General features: G+C 36.0%; 1 protein-coding gene across 9 annotated transcripts in view; it reads left to right on the top strand.

The window, feature by feature from the left end:
• The window catches only part of sema3e (sema domain, immunoglobulin domain (Ig), short basic domain, secreted, (semaphorin) 3E), a 128,649-nt gene that overhangs the window by 38,426 nt on the left and 72,844 nt on the right, over nucleotides 1-17,379 (top strand). For 5 of the 9 annotated variants that reach the window (XR_015514381.1, XR_015514380.1, XM_087292324.1 and 2 more), the window contains exon 1: nucleotides 6,581-7,058. The exons of 3 other annotated variants lie outside the window; for them this stretch is intronic. Coding sequence is in view for 2 of the 6 variants with exons in the window: in XM_087292321.1 (XP_087148447.1) it covers nucleotides 6,953-7,058 (106 nt within the window). In the remaining 4 variants the exon portion in view is untranslated. Of the gene's footprint in view, nucleotides 1-6,580; nucleotides 7,059-17,379 lie in introns of those variants that run through there. One more of the 9 variants, NM_001045084.1, reaches the window with a different exon arrangement.

The raw sequence follows: 17,379 nt of genomic DNA on the forward strand, positions 1-17,379 counted from the left end.
ATCCGCACAATAGCTAAAAAGCTTTATGGACCATTTGCTGAAAGCGTTGAATGTTTCCGCCTGACAACAGGTTTTAATATTTGGTTTCATTCTATAATACTGGACATTTTTCTACGTAAGTTTGAACTTTGAAAGTGTTTTTAACACGAAAGAAAAGTGAAAATGTTTATGTTTGTCTAAGAAAAGTGTATACAGTGTAGTGAGGGGTTTTACAGCCCTAAAACATCTTTAATAATTGTAAAAAAAATTAAGCGGGGTATTTATTGCTTATTGCGGAGTATTTTTAGAACGTGACTGCCGCAAATAATGAGGGACCACAGTATCTGAAACATTATTTATAACACGATCACGAGTGATCTAGCATTTGCAGATCGTTGGAGAATTACAATTCTGAACTGCACTACATTTCTCATAATGCACTTCACTCACACACCAGTTCCAGATCACCCTACTTACAGCTAAAGATAATGAAGACTCATTTCATGGATTATATATGCCTCACATTCTCACACACACACACACAGTGCTGAGTTGGGGTTTTTGTGAAGCATTTTCCTGTCTAGCCCTGCCTTTTTGTTTTCATGTTATTTTGCCGCCTGTCCTGACTTTTTGCCTGTATTCTGACTATGCTTTTGAATTGCCTTTATGGTCCTGTTTACACTTGTTGTTTGCCTCAACCATGGGCCGCGGACCAGTACAGGTCCATGGTTTGATTGGTAGTGGGCCGCATAAGAAACCATTAATTATTTTTGAGTCTGAACAATCTTTTAATCTACAAAATCTTTTATTTTGAAAAATGACCATATTTTCTCTAGCATCTTGATCACTTGAGTGCCCGAATTTAACCCACAAGCAGCAAAATAAGTAAGAAACAGACGTCTTTGGAAAGCGTTTCTATGCTAAGGGGGGGATAAGGTCCAGTAAAGGATCTGCAAACTGCAAATGATTATATGCGCAACTCATTTGTCAATAAATCAGGTGAATCCAGCATGTCTGTGCAAGAAGACCAACTGCTGGAGATCTAGAGATCGCAAATGATGGTGACCTTTTTAGAGGCCGTTCGCATATTGTGTATTTTCTATAGTTCTCGAAAGTGTGTTGCTTGGTGTAACACGCTTGCACCTTCAAGATGCACCCAGTTAAATGAATGCTGCGCGTACACGGTGAGTCTCCTGACAAGAACTGACTGATCAGCTTCAGCTTGTATGGAATATACAAATTTCAGTAGACTAATTATGTCAGACAAACATAGAATACCGAAACACTGCAGTGCTTTGTAATTTTCTCCATAAATAAAACTTTTATATCAGAGTGACAGCAATATTTTGTTAGCTTGTCATCCGTTTGATGGTCGTCTAGGAACCTACAAACCACCGCCCCTATACCATCCACCCACCCCCCTCGGTAAAATTGTCAAGCGCTGTGGTGATAAAGTTGAGGACCTATAGACTATAAACTAGACTATAAACTAAAGGTCTAAAGATTTTTACAATTAATATGCTGAAGCGTTAATCTGAATGTTGTGGCCAAGAACTACAGATGGAGAAAAATAGGTTTTTATTAAGTATAGTAACCATGTGTTGGTGAATGGGGAGTTTTTTTTTTTTTTTTTAGATCACTCTTTAATGAGGGAAAAAAAAAAGTATAAGTTGAGTGTTTACAAAGCAATATGATGTCACTCGATTCAATAAGTGTAACAGTATACCACATGTGAACATGGTATGAGATCATCTCAAATTTAACGAGGATCAGCTGCCATTGGTTTACAAAATTACACAGTGCAGTGCTGCTATTAGGAGGTACGGGTGTCCTCTTTTCTTTAAGAATGACAAGTGAATGGCAGTCATAATCAATTCCGACTGATCCAAATGCTAGACGTTTTCTTAAGCGCTTTGGGATTGAGATCATCGGTCACTGAGAGAAACATGTAGAAGTGAGAATGACAAAGAAAAGGGGCATGAAAGAGAAAAGTGAAGTGCAGTTTAATGGCGCTTTCGTTGGCAAAGGCAGAGCTGCTGTAATGAATCCAGCATCGGGCTGCATGACCACAGACCCAGATGAAAGAGAGGGTTCAGTCGACCGCAGACCCACATCCACACCGTCACTTGATTGTTTAGTGATGATCAGAGCTGAAGCTGCCTCTCATTTGTCACTGGTGGTTTCTGTCAATGGCATCAGTGCTTGACTTCTGCTCTGCATTTTCCATCATCTTGTGGCATTGTAATTTGTATAATATTCGAAGATTGTGAGATGGGAACTGTAAGGGGAAGTGGTTTCCCAGTAAACCTTAAATATCTGCACCCGCAGAGATTTATTTTTATTTTTTAACCATCATTCCCTTGAGATGCTGCTTTCATCAAATAAAGGGTTTGAAGTAATTGAAGTTGTAAACTTAACACTGCTTTAGAGGTAAAGTTTCTCTCTGTATATGCACTGTAAAATAAATGCAGGGTTCTGCATAATCGATTTGTGTTTGGACGACAAAGGAATTAAGTGAACTTATTAGTTTTTACATATTTTAATGGATTCAACATAAAACAATTAAGTTGTCCCAAAAAACTCAAGAATTGTGTTGTTTCAACTCCTTTTAAACAAGTTGGTTGAACAAGCAGCAATTTATTTATTTATTTATTGTGCATTGCTAGGTTTTCAACTTGTTTCTCGCAATGTATACTCGCAATGTTACATTTTGCTATTAAAAAGCTATTATATTAACATTTTATATTTTATATTAATAGGTTTTATTTTGACCTTTTGCCTTTTTGACAGTGGGAGAGAGGAGGTTGAATGGGATCTAAGGTTCATGAGCTGGGATTCGAACTCGGGACACCTGAAGTGCATTGGCGTCACACTTTAAAACACAACAGTTAACTTTATCAAATGAAATGAGTGTAGTTAACTCATAATTTACTAAAGTTAATTCTACTTATTTGAAGAGTTTTGATCTCAGTGTTGATGGCAATGAGTTAATCAAATATCTCATTACTTCAACTTAAATGGATTAAGTTCACAGTACTCGTATAGATTTTTGTTTTAACTCAAATGGTTTGTAGCAATAGGTTTTCTCAAACGGTTTGAGTTACAGTACTCAGTTGGTTTGAGTTCTCTTTGTTTACTGCGATTTTACTGTGCTCAGATTGCGTTGTTTACTCAAATGGATTAATTTCACAATGCTAGGATTAGTTTTTGATCTGAAATAGTGTTGCAATTGGTTTCCTCAAATAGTTTGAGTTACTTGACTTAACTTTTTGGGTTTTGCAGTGCATATGTCGCCACACTAACCACTAAGGTATTGGCACCCACTTTATTAACATCTCCTAAAAAAAATTATTTAGCGTTCATACTAAACAGACGTTCTGATGTTCACGATCTAATGAAAAATCATTCAGGCTAAAAAAAAAAACGTCAATGGCTAACATTTTTTAGACTTTCAAGAGTTCATACTTAGATAATGCTTGACTATCTTAGCAGGTTTGGCATGCTGTCTCGTTAAAGAACCCTGAGCTTGGAGATAGATGAGCCCAAGGCTCCTGCCTGGTCAATGAGAATTAGGAAGGATACAAGATCAGGTAGTTCTCGATAACTTCCCAAGAATAGGCCGCCAACTGTGCCAGTGTGTACGTATTAGGTGCTTGTGACTTTTATTTGTGTTTCATGTCTTTGGTTTCCTCCCACCGTCTAAAGTAAACAGAGAAAACCCATTTGAACATGGGGAGAACATGAAAACTCTGCACAGAGAGCGTTGACTGGCTCAGCTGTTGTTTAAACCAACAACCTTTTTGCTGTGGGGCAACAGTGCTAGCCACTGAGCCACTGTGTCGCCCGATCCTAGAATTGAGGAGGAGGGATAAGGGTTGGATGGTAAGGGGTCTTCCAAATGAAGATGAGGGATGAAGTTTAGGCTGGATATTCATTATATATGGAATGATTTGATTGGCTAGCTAGTGATTAGTGATAGGATTGCCTGCAGCTGGTCACTATCACGTGCTCCTCGAAATTAGTTTGTGAAACTTCACTTAAAATAATATGAACGACTAAACCTCGGCAGATTCTTATTGGCTTTTTACATGTTTTTTGTTGACTCCTGCCATTTGTATTTATTTTTTGACACTGTCGGTGGGTATAAAGATTGTAAGGCCCTATCTGATTGATAACTAGCATGCTGCACATAAAATAAATGTAATGTATTGCTTCTTTGCCATGTGAATATTGCATATACTATTATACTACATTTTTGGATTGTATTGTGTAGCCATATTTGGCATATTACAAAATATATTTTAAAATAAAAGGGAAAATTAAATCATCCAATTTTAATCTGCACATTTGCAACACCTTTTTAAAACAAAGTATCACCACTGGCTATAATTATACAAGTAGATTTTTGTTGGTTAATGCATGAAATCGCGGTCTCAATTGAACTTTTAATTAAAAAATCTAAAGCTAAATTTGATGCATTGCAAGCTTAGTCCTTTACAAAGATCTTTGGACATTGAAAGTGGAAAATATGATGAACAAGGGTACTGTAAATGACTGCTCCTCGTGTACATGTTTAAATTGTATAAACCGTTGTCAGTTGCCTGTGTAATTTCAGTAGGGCAAACAAGAATGTAATCATTACACTCATACACTTCTGATTTCATGTCAGGATTCATTTGTCTTGTTTAGAATCGACAAAGAACACAATTTGTGTTTTTGGCATAATGTTGGAACGTCTACTCTAAACAATAATTGATTACAAAGTTCCTTTCTAATTTGTTACAGCACATCCTTATTGACAGAAGGACATGCTTGTCTGTGCTCAGTTTCAAATTGATACCTAAATGTGATTAAGAAAAGATGCAATAAAGATGGATGAGCCGGGTTTTTTAGTTGGATGTAGTAATCGAGGCATCCCCTTTAAATCTGCTTAATTAGTTTTTATTGATTTTACACTTTTTATTGATTTAAACTATTGATTTTTGTATTGTAAATGAACTAATGAAAATAAAAGGATATTGTATTCCGTAAGAGTATGTACAAGAGATTCTGCCTTTTTATTTGTTCATTTTTAGTAATTCAGTAAAGTTTAATGTACATTTAAAGAAATAGTTCAACTAAATAGGATATTATTATCATTGGAAGTAAATGGACTTTTTAAGCTTCAAAAAAGCACCCATTTTTTGTATGAGGGTTAAGGGAATGATGACATCATTTTTGCTTTTAATTAAACTCTCAATTTAATTTCTATTCATGACCCTGATGTAAGGCCCCTTCTATATGTTAACATTCATTTTTGTTTTTATATTTGAACATAATAATGTTATTTCCTTACTCTAAAAAAACAAACAACAACAACAAAACGGTAACACTTTAGAATAATGGTCCATTAGTTCATGTTAGTTATACTACACTCTCTGGCCACTTTATTAGGTACACCTCACCAGTACTGGGTTGGACCCCCTTTTGCCTTCAGAACTGCCCTAATCCTTAGTGCCATAGAATCAACAAGGTACTGGAAATATTCCTCAGAGATTTTGGTCCATACTGACAACACAGTTGCTGCTGATTTGTCGACTGCTCATCCATGATGCAAATCTCCCGTTCCACCATATCACAAATGTGCTCTATTGGATTGATCTCTGGTGACTGAGGGGGCCATTTGAGTACAGTGAACTCTTTGTCATGTTCAAGAAACTAGTCTGAGATGATTCGCACTTTGACATGGCGGGTTATCCTGCTGGAAGTAGCCATCAGAAGATGGGTAAACTGTGGTCATAAATTCCTTTTAAACCCTGGAAATGGTTGTGCATGAAAATCCAATTAGATCAACAGTTTCTGAAATACCCAGACCAGTCTGTTTGGCACCAATAACCATGTCATATTTAGTCACTTGAATCCCCTTTCTTCACCATTCTGATGCTCTGTATGAACTGCATCAGATCGTCTTGACCCTGTACATGTGCCTAAATGCGTTGAGTTGCTGCCATGTGATTTGCTGATTAGAAATTTGCATTAATGAGGAGTTGGACAGGTGTACCTAATATAGTGGCCGGTGAGTGTATTTACCAACACTTACGAAGTATAAATAATCTTGTAAAGCGTTCATTAATCACAGTTCAACATTTACTAACGTATTAGTAAAATTCCAAAGCTGTGCTCGTTAACATTAGTTAATGCACAGTGAGTTAACAAGAACTACCATTATTTAACTTGCCATTAGCCTTAACAAAGATATAATAAATGTATTTACTAACATGAGCAAACACTCAGTAATACATTAATAACATGGACGAATATTTTAAAGTGTTACAAAGAAAAAAAAACATTTCAAGCACTCGCAATTCCTTACACAATTCTGATTAGGAAATTTGTCAGCTGTCTTATGCTAATTTCTAGAAGCCTAAAAAATGACTTAATCAGGTTTTGGCAGTTGCAGTGACTGTAAATTGCAGCATTAATCAGGACAGAAGGGCACTATAAAGAGAGCAGAATGTAAGGGCGGACCTGAGAGAACGAGAGCGAGCGAGAGAGAGAGACAGAAGGAGCGAGTGCTGGGGGGTGGATGAGAGTGTTTGGCTGATGTCCATGTGTTTCAGCAGGGGAGTTGAAGCAGTCAGGAGGAGAGAGAGGACTGACGCGTGGAGAAGCAGTATTTCATAGACAGAGGAGGCTTCTTCTCATTAGAGGAGGTGGAGGCTCTCCAAGATCAGACACACACCCGTACACACACACACACAGTCTTATGAGTTTGAGGAATTCATCGGCTGTGGTTACAGTGACAGGAACAGTCAGCCAGGGTTGAGTCACAGCATTTAGACGGTTTTCTTCACACTCAGTGAAGTGAGTTTGAAGACTGGGCTGATGACAGATAACTCGTTTCCTACAACCGGCAGTTCAGTTTAGTTCAGTCAGTCAGTGGATGGAGGATCGTAAGGAGACGGTGTGATACATTTAAGCGGAGTGTGTGAGGATGGCGTGGGGTGTGTGGACTTTCACGCTTTGCTTGGTGTTTTGGATCAGCTCCGCGACTCAGTCGACAAAAAGTGTGTATCCAAGATTACGGCTGTCTCACAAAGGTAAGGCAACAGGTGTTTATATATATATATGTGTGTGTGTGTGTGTGTGTGTGTGTGTGTGACTGTTGCAGTAAAAAATAGGGCAGATATCCTCAGGCAAAGATAACATGTGGAATTTCTTTATCAATTCTGTCTGCCCTTCTTCCCTCATGTCTTTTTTTTCTTAAGTATTTGATTTAAACAATTTTTTTTATAGTAAGAAAGAAATTCTAAATGCTTATATTAAAAGCTGACATTGATCATAATTGTTCAGTTAATATGAGGCTGAAATCATAATTATAAACATGTATAGATTGTTTAGTAGATAGATAAGATTTATTTGACATAGATCTCCTTTCTGCTCTTACTAATGACATTCATTCATTCATACATTCAGTCATTTTCTTGTCGGCTTAGTCCCTTTATTAATCTGGGGTTGCCACAGCAGAATGAACCGCCAACTTATCCAGCTAATTTTTATGCAGCCACAACCCGTCTGGGAAATACTAGTGACATAATACAGGTTAAAGCAAAGCTGGAGTACTTTACAACTGTTCCCCACAGTTAATATGGACAGTTGTCTTAAAGAAATAGAAATTAAAGAAATATATAAAAAATAAAATATTTTTTGTGATAATTTATACATAAATTATATATTTTAACATTTTACATATTTAAATTAGTATTAGATTGTTTTAGTTCTTATTATAAAACACATTTTACGATTGTTTAACATTTGCTAAAATCTCAAAATTAATTTTCATAAATTCAAATAGGCAAATGAAGGTTTGTTTGAATTTGAATTCTCATTTAATATTGGATTTCAGTCATTGTCATTTGCACATGCAACTGTAAGATCTAAATTATGGCAAGCAGATTTCACTAAGTAGGACATGTTACTGGATTAACATCTATGTTGATCCTGGAACAACATTCCAATCAGCCAATCAGAATTAAGGGATATGTTTACAGTATATGTTAAGCTTGGGTTTACAGCTAGGTTTATGCACTTCTACATGATTTTTTTCCAACTATTATCCCCCTCTGGTTTTGTGAATAGTTTACAGTTATGGTTGGGTTTAGGGGTAGGGAATAGGTATGGATTACAGCAAAAATGATGGTCCAGGATCAACATACAGTAGATGTAAATCCAGGGTCGCATCATACTTTGCAAAATCACGTTGCCCTAAATCATGCACATGAACCTGTATGATTCACGTTTCCAAACAATGTCATTTGTGCACCGTTTGTGCATTTTGTACGATTACATTTTAACATGTTTCTTTTCAACCTCCTTCACATGATTTCCTGCTATCTCATTTGATCATTATTTCGCTCAGACTCAGTTGTGCAAAAAAGGGATGGGCTGTATGGACTTATCATAACATTTCCTAGTTTCTTTTAAAATATCTTGATGAGTGACAATAATTAATGTATCCACTGAGAGACAAATGTGCTATCTTTAGAAATACAAAGGGCAACACTTTCTCAAAGTGTTGTCAGCACACACTTGTAATAAACAGTAATGCGTTTCATTCATACTGGACGCTAGAGGGCACCTTTGTGCATAAACTCTGCATGTGCAATACAAAATAAAGGCATAAGCTATACCTGTAGCTAAAAAGATAGAAATGGTTAACTGACATAGACATGGACACAACTGATGGTACCCTTGCATTGAAGAAAGAACAACTACCCCAATATTACACGAGGAGAGTTCACACTGATCATGGCAGGGATTTCAGTGATGTCTAGAGTCATCTTAAAACACTGGAAAACTCACAATTCCAGAGAATAGGTCAATTATAATGACTAAAATAGTTTCATATGAACATGTACTTTACAGACTACATGATAAGGACAAAGCAGGGGTCTTTGTGTGAATCCCAGTGTGGGAAAACGTCTGGTCTTATGCGACTAATGTCTTGTAACACAGTTTAAAATTAGACACCGGGTTTTCTTTTATAATATTGTACTTTTGTTCTTTTGTGGTTACTAACCACAGTATACATCCTAGCTTTACATTTAATAGGCCTGCCAGGGATCATTTTTAATACGTGTTTGTATTATTTTGTCATGTACCAGAAGAAAACAATAAAGAAACCATTTTAAAAAGAAATGAAAAACTAGAGTGGTCAGGGAATAACCCAACTGAAAAAATAATGATTCATCAAAAGTGACTGAAAATAAACTACTGAAAATCAGATATTGGTTTCAAATTGTGGTTCAGCAGAAGCATTAAAAACTAATAAAACCAACACGAACTCATTAGGAAAACGTATTTGAAATTGTGGACACAGCGCCCTCTAGTAGATTTGTCAAAACAAAGTCCGCAAGGACACGTAATTCAGTGTACATATTTGTTGGTTTTAAAAAATGTAGCCCTGGCCACATATTTCCAATGAGCCCGGTTGAATAAAACTGGCCTGTACAAAATTGAAAGAAACCAACAATTTTGTCGACATCTGCATATGCTGATTGACCTAGCTTTTTTACTGTGTAGAATTAGATAAAAAATGTATAACTTGATCCTCATTCTGTAATATGAAACCACATTTGGTCACAAAAATAAGTTATTTCAAACACTCAACTGATGTTATAAAGTGAACTTGGGATGAAAGTAAATAAATCTGTTTGTAAACAGTCTTATACACGAAAAACTGAGCTACTGTTCATTTGTTATTTGCACAGCTTCATGCTTGCTGATAATTTTTTTTCTCCCCATAAGAATCTTGACTTATCAAGCTAATTCAAATTCAGTCGCCACCAGTTCAGTGAAACCAATACATTCCTGTGGCTTTAAAATAATAATAATAATAACAGTGATACAATTATAATGATATAAAAACAGTTTTCCCTACTTTTATTTTCAACTCTAAATTTTACGAGCTGTGAGTTTAATTATAGACTTAAGGATGATTTGCATGCAGCCACTTGTGTTGCTATAAATACATCTGGATTCTTTTATTTGTGTTTTTCCACACTGTCATGGTGGCTGAGCTTCTACAATGTGGTTTTCTGTCAGCTTAAGTGGTTCACTGATGGAAGGTCAACTGTTCTTTTCACAATGCTGGTCTCTCATTGGCATGTTTACAGTGAATTTCAGGCATAGATGGGGGCATCCTTTGTAGATGAACACCCTAGCCTCAAGCAAATAGCCCATGCCTCTCTCTGTCTTCCTCTTTGATCAGAATACTCTGGAAAAAGTGTCATATAAAAATCCACAGCGCAGCGTTGGTCATTCTTGAGACTTGTGCAATTTCAGTGTAAATCAAACCAGGTCCATCTATAAGCTATCTGTAAAATCTGCTCACAGAAACGATGTCTTTTCACTGCTGCTGTGATCTGGCCAAAGGTTGTAAGCTGAGGTGTGTCTGAGTGACTCTTCTCATCAGATTTGTCATAATATTGATTTTGACTGTCATATTCACTGGGTTTATGTGCATAGCTGCTGGCAAATTCAAACAAATTGAGATTGACGTGTGGCAAAGAAGTAGGGCAAATATCCTCAGGCTCAAAAATAAAAAGTGGAATTTCTTTCACAATACTTTCAGTGCCGTTCTTCTCCCTGTTTTAAGTAAATGTCACTTATAATGGCCGTTCTGACCTGAAAGGGCATTCATTTTTAACACTTTAATTATAATCATAAAATTTGTGCATTTATTGTTTTATTTTTTTTATACTGTATATATTTACCGGTCAGACAGAAATAAGAAAAAGTAAATTATTGAAGAAATTTTAAGGGCACCCAGGTTACCCCTTTTTTCAGATTTAATTTTGTTTAAGAAAAAACAATAATCTCATATTAAGCTTTATTTTACATCTACAGAATCATGAGAAAATTGTGATTTTTTTTTTTTTTATTTTTATTTATTTATTTTTTTTTATTTTAAGCAAAAAAAATTCTCATTTTAGCCAGAATCGTGCAGCTCTACTGTACACTGACTTTCAGCTAAATTTAATATTTTATTTTTACTAAATTTTGTTGGCGCGTATTTGCATTCAATATGCTTCCTATGAATATAAAGTGACTTTTGTTAAGTAAATATGTAATAGGATTTTGGTGTCGGCATCATAATCCTTTTTTACCCTTTAGTCAAATATTTTTGTAATACTCAATATCCTAAAATTTAGTCTATGAAACTTCGGGTCATATGAATTTAAATATATTTTTGGAATTTGATTACAAAAGATTTGTTTTAGCCTATAAAACAAATAGGTCATGCTATCCTTTCTTTTCTTTTTTCATGTTTCACTAGACGCTTATGGTTTCTATGTCATCTGTCATCTTTTTTTGAGTTCCTCTATATGCTGTCATTGATTAGGTGTGCTCTGCGTGTCTAGACTGATAGATGTTTCTCGCTTCAGCAGAAGCTTTTTTGCATATCCTATCATTATGGAATGAAAAACATGTTGGCTTTCTGACTAACATGAAGACCTCAGAGGCAGCCAAGGCATTTTTGTAGACCTTGAAGGCAATGACAGGAGTTTGACTTGTGGTTAAATCCATTGGGATTCTCCTCCTGGATTTTTAAGATGTTTTGAATTATATTCAGAATTAAAACCAGGAGTTGGTTTAATTAAATCTTAACCTAATCTGCCAGCGGCTGCAGAGTGGTAACTTGTTTTTTTTTTTTCATAAGCAATTTATATAAATAAATGGTTTGTTTCCCTTTTTGTGAAATCCATATTGTAATTAAAAATGTGTATACAATTGAGTATTGAAATATGCTGTATCTGAACATCGATGTGAACTAAGGATGATCATTTCTGTTAATTTTGCCAAGCAACCATCGCCTCGCTAACCGAATATTAACGGTTAACTGGTCAGATTAATATTAAATTACTTAATTTGAAAAAAAGACGTGTCTATTTTGTGTCCGACACGCATTGCATTTTAAAGTCCGGACTTATTTTAAACTGCAAAAATGTTAGCAACAAAACATCTTCATGCATCTGCAGTATTTCCAACAGCACACAAATACAGAATAAACTAAATAAAAAGAATTTAATTAAAGTCCTGCCCTAAATATATTTCTCTTAAATGACAAGTTTAGATTACAAAACAAAAACACTGACTGAATCATTTTTAAGAGTCGCCTTTTTTTTCCCCCCCATGTTTTTTTTTTTCGTCCGTCAAGTAAAAATACCTTAATCGCATTTAATTATTGATCCGCTCTAATTCTTATCATTCAAGCCTCAGTCAGCATTTTTTATATAAATAATAGAAGATAATATCTTGAGCATCTGATTTTACCTAATGCTTGTGTTTTTATTTCCTCACTCACTGTGCGCTGCGTGTGAGGAAAGACAATGACGAGGCTCATATGTTGACTTTTTATAAAGTATATAGGCTACTATAGCATATACCAATTTTGTTGTCTACGTATGATATTGCATTCATTTGCATACATGTTTTATAAGCTTTAAAATGAAAGCCTCAGTTTGGTGCGGAGCTCTCATTATGCACAAATCAAGAAAATCTTGGGATTTGTTTGATTCGTAGATTAGGCTATGAAGGCTGTATTAAAAATTGGATCTTTAAAAAGGAATATTTTTAACTGTAATTTTCCAAATGTAATAAAGGTTGGTTTGTTAGTTGTACAGTAAATTGTCAATAGCCTATTTGTTGAGTTTATGATGCAGATCCAGGATAGAGGCAATCAGCATCAGCGCTGGTTTGGCATCCACTCGTCTGTGTCAAACTGTGACCAGTAATATCCTTTTTTCATTTTGCTTCTTTGGCAAAATATGTCTGTAGGCACGTGGGGTTGCATGTGTTACCATACCGCCAAATATGTTGCACATCAGGGGCCGATCACAGCGAATGCCAGGCCGATCACAGCGAACGCCAGGCACACCACCCTGCCTTTTTGTTGACAAGAAAAAAAAAGCACAGTGCTGTTTTATGTCAGTAGTAAACAACTGAATCTGCTGGGTATTGTGCGCAAGTGTTGCTGTCAATGTTGTTATAATTGTAATATTTAATAATATTGTGATATTCAAGATTTGTAAAGTAATACAGCTTTGAATAACTTGAAACAGCAACCACTAGTCTCTTCTCCATCTTTACAAGTTAGCCTTAGTCGTCTTGACAACACAAACACTGCTGTTACCTCAAGCTTTCATTTGATTAAAGAATGAAAAAGACATGACTGACAGTGCAAGTTTTTTTTTTTTCTCTCTCCACTCAGGGTTGACTTTTATTTCAACTGTGAGCACACAGCGCATAACAACAAAAACGCAAGGTGCGCAGGGCACCTAAGCAGCGCGCAAAACACTCACGGCCGTAAGTAAACTGTTCATAAGATGCACCTCTCAATGCAAAAAGCGCATTCATTGTGATCGACCCTTTATGCAGCCAAACTTTAAAAACGTATAAAATAATAATTTTTAAATAACAACATGAATCAGTCCAAGGCACTCAAAGAAATGTGGAAAATTTAAAAGGCTAGGCTCTCGAATTTTTATTTATTTATTTATTTAATTTTCCACAATTTTTTAATTTTTTTAATTTTTTTTTTTGTGCCTTGGACTGTTTTATGTTGTTTTGATGAATCCCCTGCCCAAAGAGCACCGGCCAAATATTTTAGATACCCCTGAGCTCTTTTTGTTCGTTATTTGGAATATTAATATTTTTTTAATCATTTAACTGATACCATTAATTAGTTAAAAATGCACCCTTTCGGTTAACGGTTTTTCGAATATTTTGAGCATTCTTAGTTATGATTATTGTTAGTAGTAGTGTTTTTATTATGTGTATTTGAATATAAAGTTCAATTTAAGATGGCAAAATCAATCAGAAGTATGTGCAATTATGTGTGCATGCTTGCCAAACTTATTAACGTAATAGGTTTGTGTAATTTAGTCATTAATGGTTCTTGTTATTGATGTAAAATCAACTAAATGTGGAAATATTATGTGGGAAAATGGATTTTCTGCCCTTTTAATTTTTAATTTTTATTATTATTATTTTTTTTTCAAATAATGACAGGTTATTAAATTCCAAGTATACTTGGGCGTATCCTATAGAACAATGGTACATTTTTCTTAGGTATAACTTGCAAATGATCCTAGCCAACGGTTGCTTGTAGTAACCTGTGTTTGTGTGCTCAACTGGAACATATTTAACACGCTTATCAATACTTGTAATACTTGAGTTTTTCTCCTGTGTGGATTTTATGAATGCTTCTTTGTTTCCTACTTGATTATATCATGTTTACAGCAGCTTGCACATGTGCTTCTAGATATTACATTTGAGCCTGCTGCACTGAAAAGCTACTGCATGGCAAAGTGCTTTATTTACTAATGAAATGCATTTCAGTTTGCATAGTTTCAGTGGGATTTGTAATTCTGTTTAGTAAGCATGCTAACCCTAGTTGAAGATTTGATAGGCTAATTGAATAACAATATTTGAAGATTGGATTTGTTCTGTTACTGTGATTTTTAACTAATCAAGTGGAAAATGGAGTCCAAAAGGGAATTCTCCATTCTAATTAGTTCAAACACAAAGCTTTAAACTGCTGCTCTGCCATCATTTGACTATGCTTTGCCTCTTTGCCAGTGTCAGAACATGGATGCACTGGGGCACTGTTTTTGCAACTTTTAGTGTTTATGAATAGGTTACATCAAAATGAACACGAGTAATCTTGACAAACTATGGCAGCCATTGTAGCTAGTTGTTTTTCAATGGAAAGTTTATAAAGAATATATTTGCAAAATTTCTGTAAGTTGTACAGAAAACGCTTATTAGATATGGAGTACATATCACCGTAATAACAAAACACGCACACATTCACTGCTATACATCAGGGTTTATTTTGAAAGGCAAGAGTGCTCAGAGCCACATCCCATCAAACACATATAGTCCAACGACTAAAGGCTCGTACACTGGGATGCTTTTCATTTACGTTTTTCGTCAGCATTTTTCGAGACATTTTTCCAGATTCAAGCGCAAGTGATTTTCACTGCGGTCAAGCAGAAGAGTATGCAAAATCACTCCTTGAGGATAGAGGGCGCTGCACAACTTTAAGCTTCTGTTACTGGTGATTGCAACAAGCATGGATGGTTCAAGTAGCAGCTCCAGCTCTTGCGATGAAGAAATGAGTATTGTTTACCATAGCAATAAGCAGCTCCATGTTTATTCATCACATCACATCTTCTTTAATGTGCGCCCGCAGTTTTGCGCTTGAGCGCCTCTAGGTGCTGTTTACTGTAACTTCAGCAGCTCTGTGTACGTGAACAAAAGTGGCAGTCTGACTGGTGGTGAAGGTTTTGACATGGTGCATGAAAACAAAACAAAAAATAAACATGAGGCATTTTAAAAATTAAGCTTTTACACCTGCCATTTTGAGCGGTGGTGTGCTTTTCTAGTTTGACTGATGGGAAATTTAGCCAATTGGTGCATGATCTTTCGAATGATGGTGGCGCTTATTCATCTGTTGGATGCGTTTTTGTTCTATTGCTGTATGTCTTCAACAAATCCTATTCGCTTGTAAAGGAAGCTTTATGTTTTCATATAAACTCTCCTTGAAAGGGTTTGGCTTCGTTGTCTAACAGCTGAAGCAACAACACATTCAACTGGTTTGTAGGTGTTTGAGTGATATTGTGTAGGCGGGTGCACATATATGATATTTATTTTTAAATGGCTTTGCGGGTTTACCGAGGGTAAAAACAACAAAAGTGAGAGTTTAGGGATTGAAATTGGCACAATTAGACGGAGCTGCAACTTGGCAAATGGGTTTGTTTATGAGGGGAATATAACTGCTATGATTTCATGCATGAAAATTGTCAACCACATTTAAGTAACATCCCAGTGGTGCATTCCTGATCACATGCAGGTACTTTTGAACAGCGATTGAATAGTGACTTATTTAGTGGTTCGATTTGGAAGTTCCTCTCTACCGCAAGATCCGAAGGGCAGCACGTTTGAGCACATGATCTGCAAGAGCTGTATATTTATTCGAGAGTGAGTTCAGTTTCAATCTAGTCCAAACATTATTTCAAAACACTTCCAACTGGTTCTGGAGTGTCCGACCCCGGTTTGAGGTGATGTCACGCTGTTAGGACAGAGTTTGAGTTTCGTGCATTAACCTGTATAAATAAACCATGCTGGCTTCGGTGCGGGATTACTGAATGGTTACCCCTTGCCAAATTTCAACAAGGAGCCCCCCAAAAGCTCTCCAGAGCTTTTAGCCCTTGTCCCAGCTACTTATAAAGAGTGTGAGTTTCTTATCCTGAATCTATAGCCATTCAAACATACAAATCCACACGGACCTCCTGTTGGTCCCAGCTATCATCACGTAAATGGATGGTTGTGAAGGTTTTATGAGGTTTGTTGAAACAATTTAAACACGGTTGCTCCTATACATCAGTATAAATGTGAGCAAAAGACATATTTTGAGCTCTCTGACACTTAAGTACAGTCAAATAGGCAACATACTGAAGTTTCACTGGTCTATAATAACAAGCTATAGCAGCTTTTCCATCGTCAGTCATCTCTAAATGGCTAATCACAGATTGAGCACTATAAATCAGTTTTTCATCACCCTTTACTGTTGAACACGATCTTTAAGTTTTGAATTCAGCCTTGGGATTTGTTTTACAGAGCTGTTGGCTGTTATTGAGGAAGACCAAGGTCTGTGTTTAATTTTTTTATTCTGTTTTAAATGGACAGTATAACAGCCCATTAGACAGCTCATGTTGCGCTTGGGCTTGGGTCATAATAACTAACGTACTGCTCAAGTCTCTGCAGTCATTTTAAACCTACCTCAGTGCAGACAACAAGGCTCATCTATGTTTCGGACGACTTTAAGTGAATTTGCCTAAGGCTATTTTCTTTCTGATGAATAGGGGAATTTTAGATCCCAACAGAAATCGTTTAGGGGAAAATATCAAATTTTACCATTCCACTTCATTTCATATGGCTTTCATTTAACCAGACATGCTGTCCTTGTGTATACTGGCATAATCCGGGCATTTTAGACCCCTTAACTTGCATTTTGACCGATAGGATTGTGATCAGATTACTGAAAGCATTTGGACATGATCTGGAATAAATCTTTTTAAGCACTGTCTGGAAAAAAATGTACATTGGAGAAACAATTTAGTACGTTGGGGTCAAAACCTTTAACTGTATCTAGAATGGTCCACAATAGGTCCTTAGGGTATTATTTCCCCCCAAAATTGATTATAAATTCTAGACGCACAAACTGGTTCCCTTTAGGTTAACACCGTAGTGATGGCAATTTGCATGTGCAGCTTTGGGTTTTTTTTTTTTACAAAGATTGAGGGAGTAGTTCACTTAAATATTAAAATGTTGTAATTTAGTCATTTTAATGTT

This window comes from Danio rerio, chromosome 18, assembly GCF_052040795.2.
Source record: "Danio rerio strain M-AB ecotype USA chromosome 18, GRCz13ab, whole genome shotgun sequence".
NCBI classification, from domain to species: domain Eukaryota; kingdom Metazoa; phylum Chordata; class Actinopteri; order Cypriniformes; family Danionidae; genus Danio; species Danio rerio.